Source organism: Phasianus colchicus, chromosome Z (assembly GCF_987193195.1).
Source record: "Phasianus colchicus chromosome Z, bPhaCol1.hap1.1, whole genome shotgun sequence".
Taxonomy (NCBI): domain Eukaryota; kingdom Metazoa; phylum Chordata; class Aves; order Galliformes; family Phasianidae; genus Phasianus; species Phasianus colchicus.
Window position 1 is genome coordinate 88,689,144 of NC_143476.1, and position 19,353 is coordinate 88,708,496.

Genomic DNA, 19,353 nt, shown 5'->3' on the forward strand with positions numbered 1-19,353 from the left:
TGTAGTGACATAAGTTCAGGAAGTTAAACAAATGAATGAGATTTTGTACTCTGTCTCATGACTTTCTTTCTCTTTTTCATTTAATGAAAAAAAAAAAAATCAAAAGGAGAAGTAATGTTTCCTGTATAATAATAATAATAATATTAGTAATAATAATAATAATAATAATAATAATAATAATAATAATAATAATAATAATAATGTATATAATAATAATAATGTATTGTAATACATTAAATGTAACTATAATTATTGAAAGATCAGTGACAATAGTATCCTGAATGCTTCTTTGTCTCAGGGTAAGTGCTTTCACTTGGCATGAACTGAAGGTTTAATACTTACTAGAGAAAAAATGTAACCCATGCCTAATCCCAATTACTAACATATATAGTCACTTGTAAAGGAGCCCTTTAGACAAGACAATATACATTAACTTACTTGATGATTTATAGAATGTGTCTATTTTAGTCGCTGTAATAAAACAGGATATATATACACATATTAAAAAATCCAAGTGTAAATAATTCTACAGTATTTCCACACATAAAACAACTAGTTGCACTTGATGTAGTATTTAAAGCAAGTCACTGAAAATTTCTTCAGTCTTTGGAATGATCAAAGTATAAATAACCAAAACATACAAATAATGATTGAATTTTCATAAAAGAAGGTTTATGAGAGAGGGACAAAAATAATGCCCCTCTTATTCACTGTCAATCCCCATTGTGTTTATAGACTCAGCGCCTTCTCAGAATAATCGTAGAATCATAGATTAAGCTGCAGTTTTTTTTCTTTGATCTAGCAGTATACTTTAATGAGGTTATCTTCTTCTGGGTAACAGTACTAATAAGGTTTCTAGTGACTTTTTCATAAAACTTAGTTTGTTCTTGTTGAAGATTATACTGCTTCAGACATTTTAGGCTATGTAAACTACAGGAAAATGCTAATCTAATTAAGTTAAAGTCTAATGAAATATAAATTACTTTATTTTTTTCTGAAAATTTAGTTACCTTCTATTTTGATAATTCAATCCAGTTTTTTATTTCCCCACCCTCCCCCCCAAAAAAGTCTCGTAGTTACAAGCCTGCAATTACAGATAGCAAAGAAAGAAAACTGCTACTTGCCTATGGAAATATATATAGTTTTTTTTTTTTTTTTTTTTTTTTTTTTCAAGTTCTAACCCTGCTCTGAGCTGCTAACCATCACACAACATATGCCATTTGGCAATTTGTCTCCTAGGATACTCACAGATTTCTTTCCAGTGTTCTCCACCTGTTCCTTCTGCTGAAGATCCTAAGGTTAACCGACCAATGACCTCATTCCTTGACCCTCTATCTGAATCTAAAACCAAAAATTCAATGCTGATATCATCAAGGCCCTCACAAGGAATGTCAAAGACAAACAATTCATTGAACACAGCATTGGGGGTACACTTCTTAACATGGGTTTTCTTTTTAGAAATTCTCTTCTTAACATGGTACAGATTCACTTTGACATAAGGATCTGCAATAGAAAGAAATAACACAAATAAGATATTGAATTATTTAGAAGTTCCTTGTTCTAGTTCTTGGTAAACTTTTTAACATACCAAGGGAACTACATCACAGTGATGTTTCAGTCTACTAAAGATGATTTTCTTCATCTAGTTTTGTTTGTTTGTGTGTGTGTGTGTGTGTGTGTTTAATTCTGAATTAGTTCCTTTAAGCTCCATTTACGGATATCAAAATATGTAATCAAGATTTAGGTAATGTCTTATTTGTATTATGCAGGTGTTTCTTTCACAAGACATGTAGTTTGTTAACTTTGTTGATTATATCTCTGTTGCTTCAAAAGGTAGTGTGAAAGATGATAAATTTCCAATGTATTCTGAGAAATGTGAATCACTATGTAATTAAATGTAATAGAAATCTGTTTTTTACACATTCTACAAGTAGGAAATAATCAGTATTAATAAGGCTCAAACAATAAAATGTCAAAAGTAAGAGAATAATCTTGTGCTGAGAAAAATGGACATAATTTATTTCTGGTTTGATTGTACTAAAATTAATTATCTTGAATAAATTTCTCCCACATCTTTTTACTAAACAAATTTAATGTTAAACTTTAAATATAAGACTACATTTACTGGCTGTATGTGGTTTGTCTTTAAATATATTATATGTTATTGAGGAAGGGAAGAGAAATAGTCCATAATATTAACGTTGTTAATAAACACTGAATGTTTGTATCCTTCAGAATTTTTCAACTGTTGCAAGATTCCTTAACTACTGTCTTCAATAATGGCTATATTTCTCCTTTAGAGGAATTAAAAGAAAAAAAAAAAAAAAAAAAAAGTAGAAATGATCAGTTTCAAGTACTAATTTTGCATTTATATATGTGTTTAAAATAAATGTGGACTGGTGTCCAAATCCTAATGGTTCAAAGATGCAATGAAAATTCCAGTCTATGGAAGTCAATCAAGTGAAATAGTCTACATAAGCAGTCCACTAATAAACATAAGAAACAATTATGCTGCTTATTTATTTATTTGTTTGTTTGTTTGTTTGTTTTTCTAGTGAAATTCTAATTTAACCTTATTTAGAAAATCCATACTCTAGTTATCAGAATAAAGGGGTCAGATGATGAAAAAGTTTTTGTTTGCTTGGACTCACAGCAGTTTCATGGGAGAAAAGTGCATCTTAACAGAAATAAACATATATATTTTTTAAAATAGAAGTTTTATTTATTATAAATTTTTCATTAGCTTGGAATGAATATCCACCATACAAGCTGTAAGAATATCAAAATCACTAGCCATCAGTAGATTAATAATGTTGTCTATTTCTTTTGAAATAAATTTTTTGACTGCTACTTTTGGCTAAGTAATAAGACTGGAATGTTGCTTTTGATTTTATTAGGCCTATTAGAAGATCTCAACATCCATATCTCTTGATGTGAGAAGTAGAAGTACAGTATTATTGGCTGCAGTAATTAAAATTAAAAGGCTCCAAAAACTGCTTCCTCTTTCTTTCAAAATATCCTGTGCATCAAAAGAATCAAGGCTTATACAGACTCAATACAGATGATTTACTGTTTGAAGTCCTCTGTTGGGTACTGTTTTTTTTTTCAGTGTGTATGTTTGTCTTCTTTTCAGTATACTTTATTTTGAATTTTATTAAGTTATCTGACATTAGCATGCACCTAACTATAGTTCTAACATCAGCTTCAAAGGAAGATTTATTATTTGCAAAATGGTACAAGAGTAGAAGACTGGAGTTATAAAAAAACTCCTTTTTTAGTGTATCCCAAGCAATGAAATAGTTCACCTTTCACCTTGCCAAATAAACATTAATACCAGTGGACTAAATTCAACACAGACGTAATTTGTTGCCTTTTGGATTCAAAGCTGAAATATTCCATATAAGAATTTCACTTGATATTGATTAGCTAATAATAAACTGAATTTCTTTGTCATATTCAAAAGTTTTAATATCTGCAACATCTTCTTATGACAGATGGATCCTGTTCTAGAGAGTGACAAAACTCATTGGCCTCCACTGCCAACTGATGTCATGTTTCTTTGTATTTTGTTTTTTTATTTTTCCCTAATGTGATTGAAGAAATTTTTAATATATGTTCTCTGAAAAAATAAAACACCGACCTAGATATAAATGAAATGAGTAGGCTGCAGATAATACAGACACCACTTCCTCATTTCTGGGTTATTTTTAATCTTTGAAATGTCACATTTCAGTTGTCTTCTGTCTGTTTGTTTTATATTCTTCAGGCTTATTCATTACTGAAAACATTACCTGATAATCCTGACACATCAGATTTAGGTAGATGTCTGGCTTTTAAAACAACCACAGTTAGTGTGTTTGTTGTAGATTGATAACAGAGAGAGATCAGTAGTTCTCCACGTCCAGACGACTTCTGAGGAAATTAAAAGAAATAAAAAAGAAAAACTATTTATGAGCAGTTATGTTGACAGACTTTGAAACTAGATTGAATAGGATTTCTGCACTGTTGCATAGTTATGTATCTCAAACTGGTGTCAAAAGATATAATTCATGGAGCTGTGATGCTTAGCAAATAAAATATAATTTTCCTTTATATTGTAGTTATATAACACCTCCTATATCTTGCTATTAGAGTTTGAAATAAATAAATAAAGTTGTGAAAATATGTATTGACATGACACTGTTAGCTTCAGAGATAAGTGAAATCCTATATCCTGTAAAAAAATAGTCTCAGTGTAAGTAAAATGTCTCAAGAAAAATAAATAAGAAACTGTATGAAAAGAATTTTGAAAAACAAATTGAATAAAATTTATTCACAAAAAGAAAAATAGTAAAATATTTTTAGTCATGCTATTAATGTAGCTCATTAGTGAAAGAGTCATTTATTTCACAGTAAGGAGGGAGCCAATGGAAATAAGAAATGAGAATATTTTATGTATCAGAAAATCCACTAACTTGTCAGCAAAATATGAGTGACATAGTTATAATTGCAATACAATGAAAGAATTGCAAAATAACCATATTAGTTATAGGTGTGTTGTCTGGCAGATGATTAGTTGATTTGTCAGCATGCTTCGTCTTTGGAAACAATCAAATTGAAAGTCAATATACAAGCTACTTTGTTAGTAGAGAATAAAAGAAGTGTGCATGATTCATATGCATTTTCATGGCTCTGTGATTGTTGTAAATGATCTTTCTATTCTGAAATGAGACAAAAAGATATGAAATATTTTTAGCCTAGTGAAATCAATATGTTTTTCCACTGACTTTGCTGTGGTTTTAACATCTCCCTCATATCTTAGTATCTTTAGAAGAAATGCAGCTTATTTAAAAGTCATTGAGAAGAAAAAAAGCATGATTTAAAATCCAAAAGATGAAGAAAGAGTATAATAATGTATGAATTTTTGCATTCTTTCACATCAATGCAAACTAAAATGGATTTAGGCCTCTTGACCTAATGTGAATGGATCCACTAAAACATGCTGATCATCTGATTAAGCAAGTAGAATTTACAATTCTAACATTTTCTTGCAAAATGCTTATTTTAACTTTATTTTATTATCATTGTGCAGTTGTTTCCTTATACTGCCCTAGTGAAAAGACCTCAGTAGTTCATTTGATAAACTCGTTCCCTTCTTTTCCCAGGATGCTATCAATATTGCTAAAGTATTATAGTTAAGCTAGTACAACACTTCTAAATTTTAAATAAGAAATATGTTACCCTAACATTTCTTTTGATGATCTCTCTGTCCATTAGCATCCTTCCTTCTGACAATTCAGTTCCTGCAAGGGGAATGAGGACTTCTCCAATGACGTCATCTCTGGAAAACCTGTCAAAGCTCAAGATCATAAAATGAAGTGTTAAGTCTTGAATTTGGCTATAGGGGATCCCATAAAACGTGAAGGTCTCATCAAAAGCAGGATCTAAGGTTTTCCTCAGCACTCTGGTTTTCACCTTGTGCTTTTTCTCAGGAAGGATTGTCATTTTGATGTAGGGATCAGAAGTCATTGACTGTTCATCCATTGCTGGCAGCCCACGTGCTTCCTTGATGCTCACTACAAATGCCTTTTTCTCAAAGTTGTACTCTAAAGAGAGAAAGAGAGTTCCTAGCTTGTCTTGTTTTTCTTCAGATGACAGGGATGTAGTGGATTTTAAACTATCAGGGGAAACTGAATCTTTCTTCTTTTCTGAAAAGTGCTTTGAAGATGAATTTTCAGGGTCTGGAGAACTCTGCATTTTAGAGGTTGTTTTCGGAAAGTTGCCATTTAGATCTCTGTTCTCCAGGTCAAGATGAAGAGAATTCTTTGGCATTGCTGATTTGCTCTTTGCTTCACTTTTATCATCTACTCCAAACTTCTTCTTACTGTTGAGATTCTCAGGATAAATATCAACTCCCTTCAGAACATGGACAAACTTATATGGAGGAGTCTTATTAGATTTGGATGATTTGCGCTGACAGCAGATCCAAGCAAAAAGGGAGACAGAGAAGACAAGGCCAAATGCACTAAAGATCCCAACAACTGTAGGAATTTCATCTGCAAGTCAAATAAACAGCAACAAGCAAATAAGCAGGAATTTCTTCTTCTCTGTGATATTTAGTAAATTTAGCAAAGTAAACTAATACGAAACGGTAATAGGAGCAGTTGACAGACTGAAAGTGCTCTGCATTGCACGCGTTGTTCGCCACCTGCAGGCGTAAATGTGTAGTCCCATGCTGTTAGTATTTTTCCATACAAAAGATGTCTGGAAGGAAAATACAGTTCCCACCCCACTAGTAATTAAAATGAATAATTTCTCAGCTATTTTATCACTCTGTGTGTAATTTCTGAGTTTAAATGTCAATGAACAAAAATAGATAAGGTTTTATCTTTGAGTTTATGGAATTGTATTTGTTAGATAGAAGAATTCTGATATATTTGTTACTTATATCATCTGCTTTTCACAGTTTCCTAAAATGCTTTGTACACTCAACTAACTCAGTTTTATGGTCTGATCCCATAATTGCCTGGAAGTATCTATTGAAACTGACTTTTTTCAGGAGGTTGTAAGACTCAAGAGTTTCAATAGGATTTTCAGTACATTCCAGGAGAAAGTCTATCAAGAAAAACTGCAGTAATTACCTGCCAAGTGTCCTCTCCAGATGGATTTGACATTTGGCAGTTGCATATGAGTCCAAAGCTGAAATACTCTTAAGTGTATCTTTGACACCCACCAAACTTTGAATCTGAGAATCTATGAATCAAAGCTATGGAAAGTATACAGGATGGATCACTTCTTAGAGTGTATAAGAGAAACATTAAAATGTAATTTACCTTGAAATTAATCCTATATTTAAAATCTGAATGAAGAGAAAACTATCTAGGTGTTTCAATCTCAACTGTCATGTGAATACTTAAGTAGCATACTGAATCATTAGCCATTCAGAAGAATGCATTGAAGGGGCAAATGAGCACAACTAATTGGAAATCCAATTTTGCCCATAAGTAACATTACTAAGTGAGTTTAAGCCTCCCACAGTAACAATAAGAGCTTAATCTTTATTCTCTGAACTAGTAGACTAGTAGAATATTAATGGAATGACATTGTTTATGCATAAATCCAATTGCATTACAGTTCCTGTAACAAATAATTAGCAGATCATTCTGAGTGATGAAAGCAAAACTATCCTCCTGTACACATTACTAAACATGCTTTATCTAGGTAAAACCTGGTCTAATAGATGTGCTACCATCATAACTTTGAGTTTGAGTAAAAACAAAAACAAAACAAACAAGCAAACAAAACAAACAAACAAACAAAAAACAACATAATATTATCAAAGAAAAGTAGGGCAAAATGTTGCAGAACAGAAAGTGTAAGGTCTTGCTATTAATTTCTTCTGACAATAAATGTCACTTCTGCTTACAAGCTGTATAAATCTATGTTTAATTGTAAGAAGTCAATAAGTGACTGAAAAAGGTAATCAGAATTAAAAAAAAAAAAAAGTGTTTTTTTTTTTTTTTTTTTTTAGGCCAAGCATTTTTCTCTGAGTTTCAAGTATTAACTTAGCTGTAGAAATTTAAATGTAAATGAAATAAAGATAGAAAGCAAGGAATAATTGAAAGATAATTAGAATACTTTAAATAGCTTTCGAGAATGATCTATACATTTTTAATAGTTTTTCATGAGTTTACAATTAAAATTTTTATAGTAATAGAAATCATCCTGTGTTTTTATTCTACAGCTACTGGAAGAAGTGGTAAAATCAATTTAATATTTAAAATATTAATTAACTTCCTTAAATAAATAATTAGATAAGGATGATGTCATGAGTGTTGTTAGAATTATCAGATGGGTGGGGTAGGTAGGGAAGAAGAAGAAAACTAATTTTTTTTTTATATTCACAACTAATTACATTACAACAAGTTATCATAATGTATATCAGTTAATATTCAAGGCAATATATTAGTAGGAAACAACACCTATTGTTCCTGGGATAAATTATTTCAGTTATGTGATGTAAATTCGAAGTCATTTCACCTGAGTCAGTGGAATGATCCTTGAATTTAACCACTGGTAAAGCAAATAACATCTAGGCTAGAGTCAATATTTGTAAAGCGGAGTTCCGAAACATTTCCACTTACAGTTTTTATGAGTAGCGCTATTTATTTCATACTATCACTATTTCTGAAACTTGCAGAGTCACAGTTATTCATGCTACAGTAAGTGTATAGAAATGACACAATTGAAAAGTTTGTTGTCATCATGGGTATTCTCAATAAATAGAGATTAATCAAGATAGGAACATTTAGCCCAAAACACTGGGTTATTATACTCCCATCTTCTCAGTAGTGTTCTTTACACAACTATATTTCCCTTTAGCTAACAATCTACAAATTTTCCTCTATGACAAGATAAAAGGAATTATAATTATTCCAAGAATGGCTTTAATGAAGATTTTCTCTGTGGCACAAGATGTGTTTACAGCATTTTAATCTGAAGCCAATATATTTTAACCAAGACAGAGAAAACAACTCCAACTCTTCGACCGAAAAATGCATCTAGTCAAACCTCTCTTTCTCTCCCAGTGATTTACCAGAAGGAATGGCTAGCTGGAAAGGAACAGAGAGAGAAAGAGAAGAAAGCAAATTCACACAACTTCTGGGATCAAAGAGAACTAGGAGAAATTCGGTTCCTCCCAGCAGTCTGGGAGGCGCGAGGGTGGCTCAGTAGTGGCTGCCTGCGTGCTCTTCTTATCCCCGTGGCCGGGAGTTGTGGCCGGGACTCACTTACCGAACTGCTGGTGGCTGGCCGCGATCGGAGCCATGTTGGTGGTGCTCTCTGTCCGCGGTGCTGGAGCCGCTGTCCGTGGTCCCAGAGCCTCTGGCTGACGCGGCTGATCGCGCTAGCGGAGTCGCCCTCTCCGGTGCTGAGCGATCCCTGCCAGGAGCCCCGAATGTGATGCTCTGCTGTTTCTCGACTCGTCGCTCTCTCGCAGCACCGGGACAGCAGGCTTTTTCCACGGTGGTATAACAAACAAACAAACAAACAAACAAAAAAGAAAAGAAAAAAACCTAAAACCCGGAGACACAAGCAGTGGAGAAGGTGAAGGAGGAGGCTGTGATCGGACTGAAGGAGTGGGGGGAGGGGAGCTTCGGTCCTCCCCTTTGCACACTGATTTCCAAACCCCTTCCTGTTTTGGTTCTTCTGAGTAGCTCTGCTCCGAGACTGAAGACGTGGTTGAAACCCAAATTGACGCAAGCCTGACGCTACAAGGCTGAAATCAGCACCTTTCCCACCTCCCTTCCCCCCCGCTCCCCCCACCCCCCCCTTCCATAGCCACCACACCCTCCCTCCCTTCCTCCCTTCTTCCCCCTCTTCCCCCCCTTCTATCTTTCTGAGGATTGAACACACGCTCATCGATTATTTTAACTGCCCTGCTGCAGGATATGAGTTCCCACCCTGTGTTGGACACAGAAAGAGGAATGTTAATGGCTGTGATTCAATGCACCTTGTGTAATACATGGGTGTGTCTGTTTTGCTGGGGTAAGATCTATTTATTTGCTTATTTATCTATCAGCTGGACGGGCTACAGTGATGTGAAGGAGATGCCAGGTCAGATGATCCAGATGCCTTGGCTCTAACAGAAAAGAACATATTTCTGCTATGACTGATGTGATGCACTTACTCTTTTTAAATCATGAAAACTCCCAGTGTGCGTTCTCCCTGTCCCCTGTCCTTGATTCTCCATACCACCCACCCTTACACAATACCCTAAGCCTTCACTCTTCAAATATATTTCTCTTCTCTTCTTGATATTCCTGCTTGTCTGGAAAAGAGCTGAATCTATTGAGATACGTCTGGATTTTACAAAATTTACATATCAGTCCCCCAGTCTGGACTAAGAACATTTAGAGAGATAGGGGTAAGGGGCAGGCAGGTGAGAGGAATTGAGGGAAACAGAAAAGGAAAGTAGGACTGCCCAAAATTAGAACACTACAATAACCCAGAACAAATCATAAAGCAATAGAGCTGCAAAAGCCAGCATCTGGCATCTGACTTCTGGATTGAAAAGGAACTGTATCAGCCAACTTTGAATCCCAACTGTTAATTCTGCTGCATAAATGGGAAACAGGTGTTGTTTTTCATCTAAATAACAAAATCCAGATGCTGACATAGTCTGGAATCAGCCTGCTCCACAATTGGCTGCTTGGATGCTGGTATGTCTTGGCCCACTTCAAAGAATGTTCTTGTTTAACATTGAAGCCAGTGAAGCTTCTTGGCATTTGGAAAAATAAAAAGGGAAGTTTAAGGAATTAAAACACTCTATTATAAAAGCACTTGCCCAGTCTTCAGAACTGAAAATGTTTTGTCTAATATTAATTATGCTATTCTCCTTCTGTAGCACTTTCAGCAATTTGTCTTGTTACATGTACCTACCCATCCTTGTCATGTATAGCTATATCCACTCCCTTAGACTTCCTTATGTCTTAAGCCATTTAAAAAGCATGGAGAATAACTTACTGTAATTGTTTCCTTTTCAAACCGTTAGAGTCCTTTGAGGCAACTTTGTTTGCTTTTAGGTGTGTTTTGTCAATACAGTTTGATTTGGAAATTTAGGTTCACATATTGGCCCCAATCCAATTTACATATAGCTCAGCTTCTTTCCTCCTGCCAAGTCTTCCCTCTGTCATCCTTACTAATCACTTATCTTTCTCCATCCAAAATTCATTTCTCAAAATGTACACCCACTGTAAACAATTTCATTTAATTTTAGACGCCCTTCCAGGTATTTAAGACACTTGATGTGGTTGAAATAATAATAATAATAATAAAAACCTTATACAAATACAGGTTAAAATATGTTTAGCAGAGTTATTAAACTATCATAATCTATTACTATGCCTGGACTTTAAAAACAGTTCACAAAGAGTAAGCATAAGTTATAGCTTACTTGGTTATCAATCCCATCTGAGCTAGGACATCATGTGATTAGGCTTGTATGATTATAAACAATTTGCAATGACAGAGATGATAATGATAATAATTACTATTATTAATGAAATCTGGGACATCCTTAGTCTAAATGTGAACGAATATTGGGACACATGATAATATAGAATTTATTGCTTCAGATTTTCTTTTAGTTTTCCATATGTTTCATATATGTGTATATATATATATATATATATATAAAAAATATATATATATATATACATACATATACATATATATATATATACATATATACATACATATACATATATACACATATATATATGTATATATACATACATATACATATATACACACAGTTCACAGAAAGACTTTCCTTCAACATCCAGATTGTTTTTTTGTTTTGTTTGTTTGTTTGTTTGTTTGTTTTGTTCTGTTTTGTTTTAATGTTATTTTGATTCCCTGTGACAAATTTGAAGAAATATGAAAAATACATGTTCTTTTAATATTATTATTTTCCCCCCAAGTCCTGGTATTTCATCTTAGATTTTACACACAGGTTAGAATCCTGAAGTAGTGGATGTTGTATAAACGTTTTGTACAGTGACCTTCCTTTCTACTCTGTTCTGTGCAAGTGTAGCTTTTCGAAACATGATAGAAAATGATCTCTTCTGTATGTAGACATTTGGAATTGAGAAAACGGGATGTATGCCTAGGCATATGCAAGTATATAAACAAATATGCAAGTGAATGATTATATTTCTTTGTTTCATCTGCTGTTTCATCAGTGAAATAGCAGATAACCAGTTTCTTACTACACTCATGAAACTTCTGTACTAAATTACATGATTCCACATCATGGAACAGAGTGCATATCCCGGAAGATACTCGAGAAGGAGGTGGAGTATTGAGTTGCTAACACATTCTGAGACAGATGTAGTTTTTGCTCCCTGTGTTGTGCAAGCACCATCTAGTGTACATATTACATCCATCAGCACAGCCGACTAGTACACACCCATCTAGGTAGCACAAACACAGATACAGCCAACTCACTGCTTCTTCATGTATACTTCTGTCAAGAGAGCAGAGGGGGGAAAAAAAAAGAAAAAAAAAAAAGAAAAAAGAAAAGAAATCATCATTTGAGCCCTCTGTCCTTTTTAATCAATTAAATCACTATATATATATGTGACAAAGTAGTGACTCTCCCTCTGTGGTTATACATTCTTTGCATTTTCCTCTGTTCTGAAAAACAACATGGATACTTCAGAAATGCTTGATGCAGTTTGCAAAATGCTCTTCAGAAAGCATGGACTAAGAATTCACTTCTGAGATAATATTTCCTCAAATTTCCCATCAAACTAAGTACAATAATCTCGAATACTTTCAACTCAGAGACAGAACATCAAAAGAAGCTGGCTGAGATTTTGCCTGCACTGAGTTGCAGTGGATTAATCATGTACAAAATATCTCTGTATACAGTTTGGCTGACTGTATCACATCAGGGCCTTCTGTGGTCTGCAAACCAGATTATTGATGCTCATGCATGCGCAGAACGCCCTCTACACAAAGAAAAGGGAGGGTGGTTGCTAAGCAACACAGTCTGTACACTTCCCAAAGCAAAGAGGCCTCAAATAAGCATATGGAGCTGGAAAAGATGGCCCGTCACTGGCAAATGAGCTGTCATCATTCCTCAGATCCCATAGCCTAAATATGGGGAAAACCTAATATTCCTCCTTCAAAAAAATAAAATAAACAAAAAGAAATAAAGAAAAAAAAAATAATAATTAAAAAAGTTATTCTGGGCAATATTCAATAAAGATTATAAAAATAAAACTCCATGATTTATATGTATGAGGTGATGAAAACTGATGAAACAGCTTTCCATCTCTGTGAAATGTTTCCTTGCAACTTAAATACAGAATTTCACATTTTCAGAAATTACATTTAAGTTCTACATTCTACAGTTGCCAGGTACTAAACTACAGATATTAATTAATACTGTTCAGCACCAACTAAATTCAAGCCCTCTAGCCACATTTATAAAACTTCAGTGAGAGTACAAGCAGAGGACCCTGATTCAGAGAAATGTTTACCATTCACTGAAGTGAAACAACTTCAGAGTGATCTACAAAGGGATTCAGGTAGGTATGTTGCTTCATTCACTCAGTTCTGTTTCAATTATAATTAGACTACGCAAAGGGGGTGGCATCCCTCCATTTCTTGTCTTCATCTTTGACAATCGCTAGCTATATACAAACGTTTTCAGATGCCACAGAAGAGAGGACTTAACCTCTCTTCAGCCTGCTGCCTCACAGACTCATTGAGTCTTCCTGGGTTGAACCTGAATTCAGCTACACACATAATAATGATCTAAACGAACTATTCATTTTCCACTGAAGAATGCTGTAGGTTTTCTGGACTGTATTTGCCAGCCCATGTAGATACATCAGTTACCAGAGAATTATTGAAATTGAATCTGGATGAGCAGACAAAGATGAGGGAGGGGTGCCTACTAGAGGGTCTGAGATACAGAAACAGCCTCAAATGTAATTATATAAGTTCATGAAAGCAACTAAATAAATTCCCTAGCTCACACACAGATTTACAGAAGTCTAAATTAATATTTTAAACATGAAATTGAGGCATACCTCTGGGATCAACTTTTTCTAGATTCTACTGGCTGTATTGACCAGATACTCATTCTCTGTAGTGGAAATTTAAAATGTCTATTGCACATATGGTTTGTTATGCTTGCTTTAGGGCTAGATTCCATTCCTAAAGCTAGGCAAGAATGCCTAAAATAGATTTTACACTTACTCAGCTTGTTAATAAAAATAATAATAAAAAGTATTTTTCTCCGCTGTGGTGATACTACGTAGACCAATGTCTTGTTGAAACTTTAAGGTATGTAGTAACCAGTGTGAAAGAAACCATTCCAGTAATTTAATGTTGTTTTTATTTAGAAAGCAACATAAAATGTTTGAAAGATAACAAGTTTCCTCCTAGAGTGAGAAATATTTCTATTCCTTCAGGACTCACGGTACCGTATTGAATGTTTTATTAAGTACACAATAATATGTATTTTCTTTTATTTTTATTTCTTAATGAGAAAAGCTCCCTGCAGTTTTATATGGTGGATGAAAAGAGGGAATGAGACATGCCCTCACTGTTGCAGTTACTTTTCTTTTTGCAGAAAAGACTCCAGAGTAGTTTCAGTCCATGTGTACTGAAATTGTCTGATTATCAGATGACTAAGAGTTACATTATATTATATGTTATTTATAAATAGAATATGCAAATATATTATAAATTATTTTATTAATAATGATTATATTATATTATAAAAATATAATGTATAAATAAGATATATAAGAATAAACATATAAAATAAGATATCATGGAGTAAACTTTCATTTTGGAAGGAGAGACTACTTTGAAATGTCTTTCCTATTTTCTTTATTTCTAAGATTTTTATTATTATTATTTTTTTTTTTTCTGGGTAATTTATCATTTCAGGTTATGCTTTTATTTGGATAACAGCTACTTATTCTGCTTATTTCAGTTTTCTGAAGTTCATGGATGGTGGGGATTATGATCTGCTAAAATTAGTTTATATATATATATTTAACAGTTTCTGGAATCCAAGTGAACGAAAATACCTCTTATGCTTTCAGGCAGGGCTATAGGCACCTCAGGAAATGAAATACTTTTTATCTTGATAGTCTCTAATTGTTGGGCAGAAGATTCTCAAGGAAGGTCCTGATAAGAATGTTTAAAATAGGAAACAGAAACATAAGTTTATTTATGTCATGAATCTCCTTTACATTTTAATTGGCATTAATTGTTGAAATAAAAGAGAAGGGTACTACTAGGGAATTAGATCGAGAATTTACAACAATGTTGTGGTATGAAAAGTCTTGAATTAATTTAAATTTCATAACTCCTTCATTTAGTCTTCTTTTGAAATTTCAGCCTTAACTAACAGACAGGTCTTCTGCATTTTGTTTGTTTGTTTGTTTTGTTTTAGCAAAACAAACAAAAAGGAAAATATTTGACCAAACCATACCTAAACCAAGTTTTGTGAACTTTATTTTAAAATTCAGTTATAATTCTAGCATAATTATGTTTATGATCAGGAAAATATTAAGATATCTTAGAACAATACAAGGACTTTCTGTGAAATATTTACTTTTCTGGCTTTAGATAAGCAGCTTTGCCAATGGAATACGAAAAGGTCAAGCATACAGTTTATTTCTTCATTTTTCTCACCTGCTTTGGATCCTTTGTATATATATACATATCTTATAGAGAAGATGCCAACTTAAAACATCTACGAAGCTTTATTGTCTTCTAGGACATCGAAGGTAAGAGTGCATAAGAAAATTTATTACTCAGGTTCAAGTACCTCTTGTGCTCTTGTCTTTTTGCAGGTATATCCTAAGTATCATTCTTTAAGTACTGTAAAGGAAGAAATGGTCTTTGTCCATTGATTTTTGTCCAGTGTAATGAGGTATTCATACAGAAAATAAATATGTTATCTAATTGCAGTGCTTAGGGTCTAAGAATACCAAAGAAGAACTAATTTCTCACTATCTATGAAAGCATTGTTTTTGTATGGTATATGGCAGCCAAATGTTACATCTGCTTCACTTCAGTAGTGGTTTAATATTTTGATGTTCAAAGAGTAGAGAAATTCTCTGAAGCTAGAACTGAAGCCTGTGCCCTGTAGAGTGATTTAACAGTGATGTTTTACAACAAGTTTTATCTTAAGTCAATTCTTTGTCATGACTTCAAAGATTACATGGGTCAAATTAAAATTTGTAGAGTTTAATTTCATAAATTTTGCAACACATTCTTGTGATAGGCACCCACATGAAATGAGACACAGATAATCCCTAGGAAACTGAATTCAACAGTAAATAAAAGAGGTAGAGGAAAAGAGAGATTCTGAAGATATATATATATATATATTCTTTTTTTTAATGATATCCAGATCTGGAAGTACTTGATCCTAAATATTCTGCAAATAGTTTATGTCCTTATCACATTTGAATGTTCTGTCTGAAGTCAGAGCTTTAAAGCTAACATGTTTCAACTAAGCAAATTAAGACCCAAAAATCATTGAAAATCTGATATTGTAAACTTACATTATGTACTCTATTCTGAGTAACAAATCCCCAACACATCGTTTGATCTTCAGGGAAGAAAAACTCACTGGAGGAAAAAAAAAAAAAAAGAAAAAGAAAAAAAAAGAAAGCTGAAATACAATGTTAGTAAAATATAATTTTTTAATGCGCTGTAGAGTCTCTGAAGCAACCATAGAAGTAAATGGAAGAAAAACAAGTATTCCATCTAGTTAAAAGCATTTATGAGAAATGCTTTCATTTAAATAAATATAGCATCAAGAATTCTGAGCCAAATTATTTCTACTATTAAAAGTAAAGTAGATGTCTGTAAGTGATTGGTCTGGAGCACTTTGACTTTTTATTCCATATACATCTTCTAAACAATTTCCATTCATCAATGTTGCCAGAAAGGGGATATTTTCCCCTCTTTCTTCTATGACTATTTCCTTCCACTATAACCTCTTAATGAACTTCTTGTACGTTGATGAATTCAGATGATTAATATACAAAATATCAATATGTGTGAATGAAGATTTATTCATTATTTGATCTGCAAAATTATCTGAAATGTGATTCGGGTGGAATGCAAAGCCTAATCTGGACAAATTCATATTGTAAACTGCTTGAAATCAGAATGAAAGGAGAGAGAGTAAATGAGAGAATGGAGGAAAAGAGTTTGCTCTTCTCTGTAGAAAAACAAGATAGTTACTGATTTACTTTGTAAATTCTCATTCTCATGCCTCATTCTCACATATCTTCAAATTATAAGTACTTACAAATTGAAAGCAATGAAAATATGTTATTATCTACAAAATCACAAAATCGTATGAGTTGAAAGGGACCTCTGCGGATCATCAAGTCCAACCTCTCTGCTAAACTTGGTTTCTAGAATATGTTGCAAAGGAAAGTGTCCAGGCAGGTGCTGAATATCTCCAGAGAACAAGATTCCACAACCACTATGGGCAGCCTGATTCAGTGTTCTAATACCCTCACAGTAAAGATGGCCTTCCATTGCCCTTGTCCTGTCTCTTAAAACCTCTTGGCCACATGAGCATCTACATGGCATACCTTTACAACAATATTCTTTATTCAGGCAGCAATATCTTTCCACAGTTCAGCAGCCCAAATAGGCTTACCCCTTCTTTGCCAGTTACTTTGCTCCCACTGCTGTAACCACCCCCATAGGGCATTTACCACCATCCATGAGTCAGTGTAAAGAGAAAGCATTGGCCACCTCTCCTATTCAGCAACATCTAAGGCCAACTAGACAGCCTTTACCTCTGCAAATTGGCTTGATTCTCCTTTCCCTTCAGTGGCCTCTGCAACTTGTCATGTGGGGCTCCACAGAGCAGATTTCCATCTGCAATGCTTTCCCACAGTATGACATGATCCATCTGTGAACATGGCATATTTCTTTTTATTTTATGGTAGTTCATTGTATGGTGGGGCCTCTTTAGCTCGTGATACTTCTTCTGCTGGCAGGGTTCCAAACGTTTTCCCTTCAGGCCAGTCCATGATCACTTCTAGGATTCCTAGACGGCTGAGGTTCCCCATCTGAGCACACTGCATAATCAACGCCATCCACTTACTCCAAGTATCATCAGTAGCATGATGGGTGGAAGGAACCTTTCCCTTGAACATCCAGTTCAGCACTAGCAGTTGAGGTGCCAGAAGGAGCTGTGTTTCAGTATTGACTACTTCGGAAGCAGCCCGAACCCCCTCATATGCAGCTAAGATTTCCTTTTCAGTTGGAGTGTAGCCCTCTCCAACCCCCTATAGGCCTGACTCCAAAATCCAAGGGGTCAGCCCCAGGTCTCTCCTGAGGCTCTTTGCCACAAACTCCAAGTGGGACCTTTCTCTCCAGCAGCAGTGTAGAGGATGTTCTTTACATCCTGTCCCATCCAGGGCCCCAGGGCCACAGCACGGGCTATCTGTTGCTTAATCTGCTCAAAAGCTTGCTGCTGCTCAGGACCCCATGCAAAATCATTCTTCTTCCACATCACCTGATAAAGGGGGCTTACAATGAGGTTGTAGTTTGGAACATGCATTCTCAAAAAAAACACTATGGCCAGAAAAGATTGTGTCTCTTTCTTATTAGTGGGCAGAGACATGGCAGTGATTTTGTCGATCACATCTGTCGGGATGTGACAATGTCCATCTTGCCTCTTTATACCTAGGAATTGAATTTCCTGAGCAGGTCCTTTCACTTTGCTTCGCTTAATTGCGAAACCAGCATGCAGAAGGATCTGGATTATTTGTTCTCCTTTCTCAAAAACTTCCTTAGCTGTGTTGTCCCACACAATGATGTCATCAATATACTGTAAGTGCTCACCTCCCTGTTCCAATGCGGCATGGATCAATCCATGGCAAATGGTTGGGCTATGTTTCCACCCTTGGGGCAAACGATTCCAGGTATACTGAATGCCCCTCCAGGTGAAAGCAAACTGTGGCCCACATTCTTTGGCCAAAGGAATGGAGAAAAAGGCATTAGCAATATCAGTGGTGGCATACCAGTAGGCTGATTTGACTCCAATTCATATTGGAGTTCTAACATGTCTGGCACAGCAGCACTCAGTGGGGGTGTGACTTCATTCAGGCCATGGTAGTCCACCATCAGCCTCCATTCTCCACTGGCTTTACACACTGGCCATATGGGGCTGTTAAAAGGTGAGTGAGTTTTGCTGATCACTCCCTGACTCTCTGGTTGATGAATCAACTTATGAATGGGGAACAAGGAATCCCTGTTGGCGCAGTACTGCCATCTGTGTGCTGTTTTTGTAGCAATTGGTACCTGTTGCTCTTTTACTTGTAGCAACCCCAAAACAGACGGATCTTCTGATAGGCCAGGCAAAACAGACAGCTGCTTAACACCTTCTGTGTCTGCAGCAGCTATTCCAAAGGTCCATCAATACCCTTTGGAATCCTTAAAGTATCCCCTTCTGAGGTAATCAGTACCAAGTATACATGGAGCCCCTGGGCCAGTCGCAGCAGAGTGCTTTTGCCAGTCTTTACCAGTGAGGTAAAGACTCCAACATAGTCAGCTCTTGGGAACCCCCAGTCACCCCATGAACATAAATTGATTCTGTCTCTTGGTGACTCGAGGGCATTAGAGTGCACTCTGCACCAGTGTCCACCAGGGCCTTATATTTCTGTGGTTCTGATGTGCCAGGCCATCTAACCTACACAGTCCAATATACTCTATTATCCCTTTCCCACCCTCCCCTGCCTGGGGGCAGGGCCCCTCTATTTGTTACCTCAGTTGTCTGCAGCGACTGGAGCAATCACCTTTTTG

General features: G+C 35.1%; 1 protein-coding gene across 1 annotated transcript; it reads right to left on the reverse strand.

Moving 5' to 3' along the window:
- Positions 1 to 1,186: 1,186 nt before the first annotated feature.
- On the reverse strand, positions 1,187 to 9,242 carry SYT4 (synaptotagmin 4). Its single transcript, XM_031602447.2, has 4 exons — positions 8,773 to 9,242; positions 5,221 to 6,035; positions 3,792 to 3,912; positions 1,187 to 1,503 (listed from the first exon to the last, which is right to left on the reverse strand). The coding sequence occupies exons 1-4, from the start codon at positions 8,804 to 8,806 to the stop codon at positions 1,196 to 1,198; spliced, it is 1,278 nt and encodes a 425-aa protein (XP_031458307.1). The 5' UTR covers positions 8,807 to 9,242; the 3' UTR covers positions 1,187 to 1,195.
- Positions 9,243 to 19,353: the final 10,111 nt, after the last annotated feature.

Excerpts from the sequence above, each read along its gene's own strand:
- SYT4 (XM_031602447.2), bottom strand. The coding sequence starts at position 8,806 with ATGGCTCCGATCGCGGCCAGCCACCAGCAGTTCG. Across the intron at positions 6,036-8,772 it reads GGCCAGCCACCAGCAGTTCG|ATGAAATTCCTACAGTTGTT; the intron begins GTAAGTGAGTCC and ends TTTGACTTGCAG. Across the intron at positions 1,504-3,791 it reads TGATGTGTCAGGATTATCAG|ATCCTTATGTCAAAGTGAAT; the intron begins GTAATGTTTTCA and ends TTTCTATTGCAG.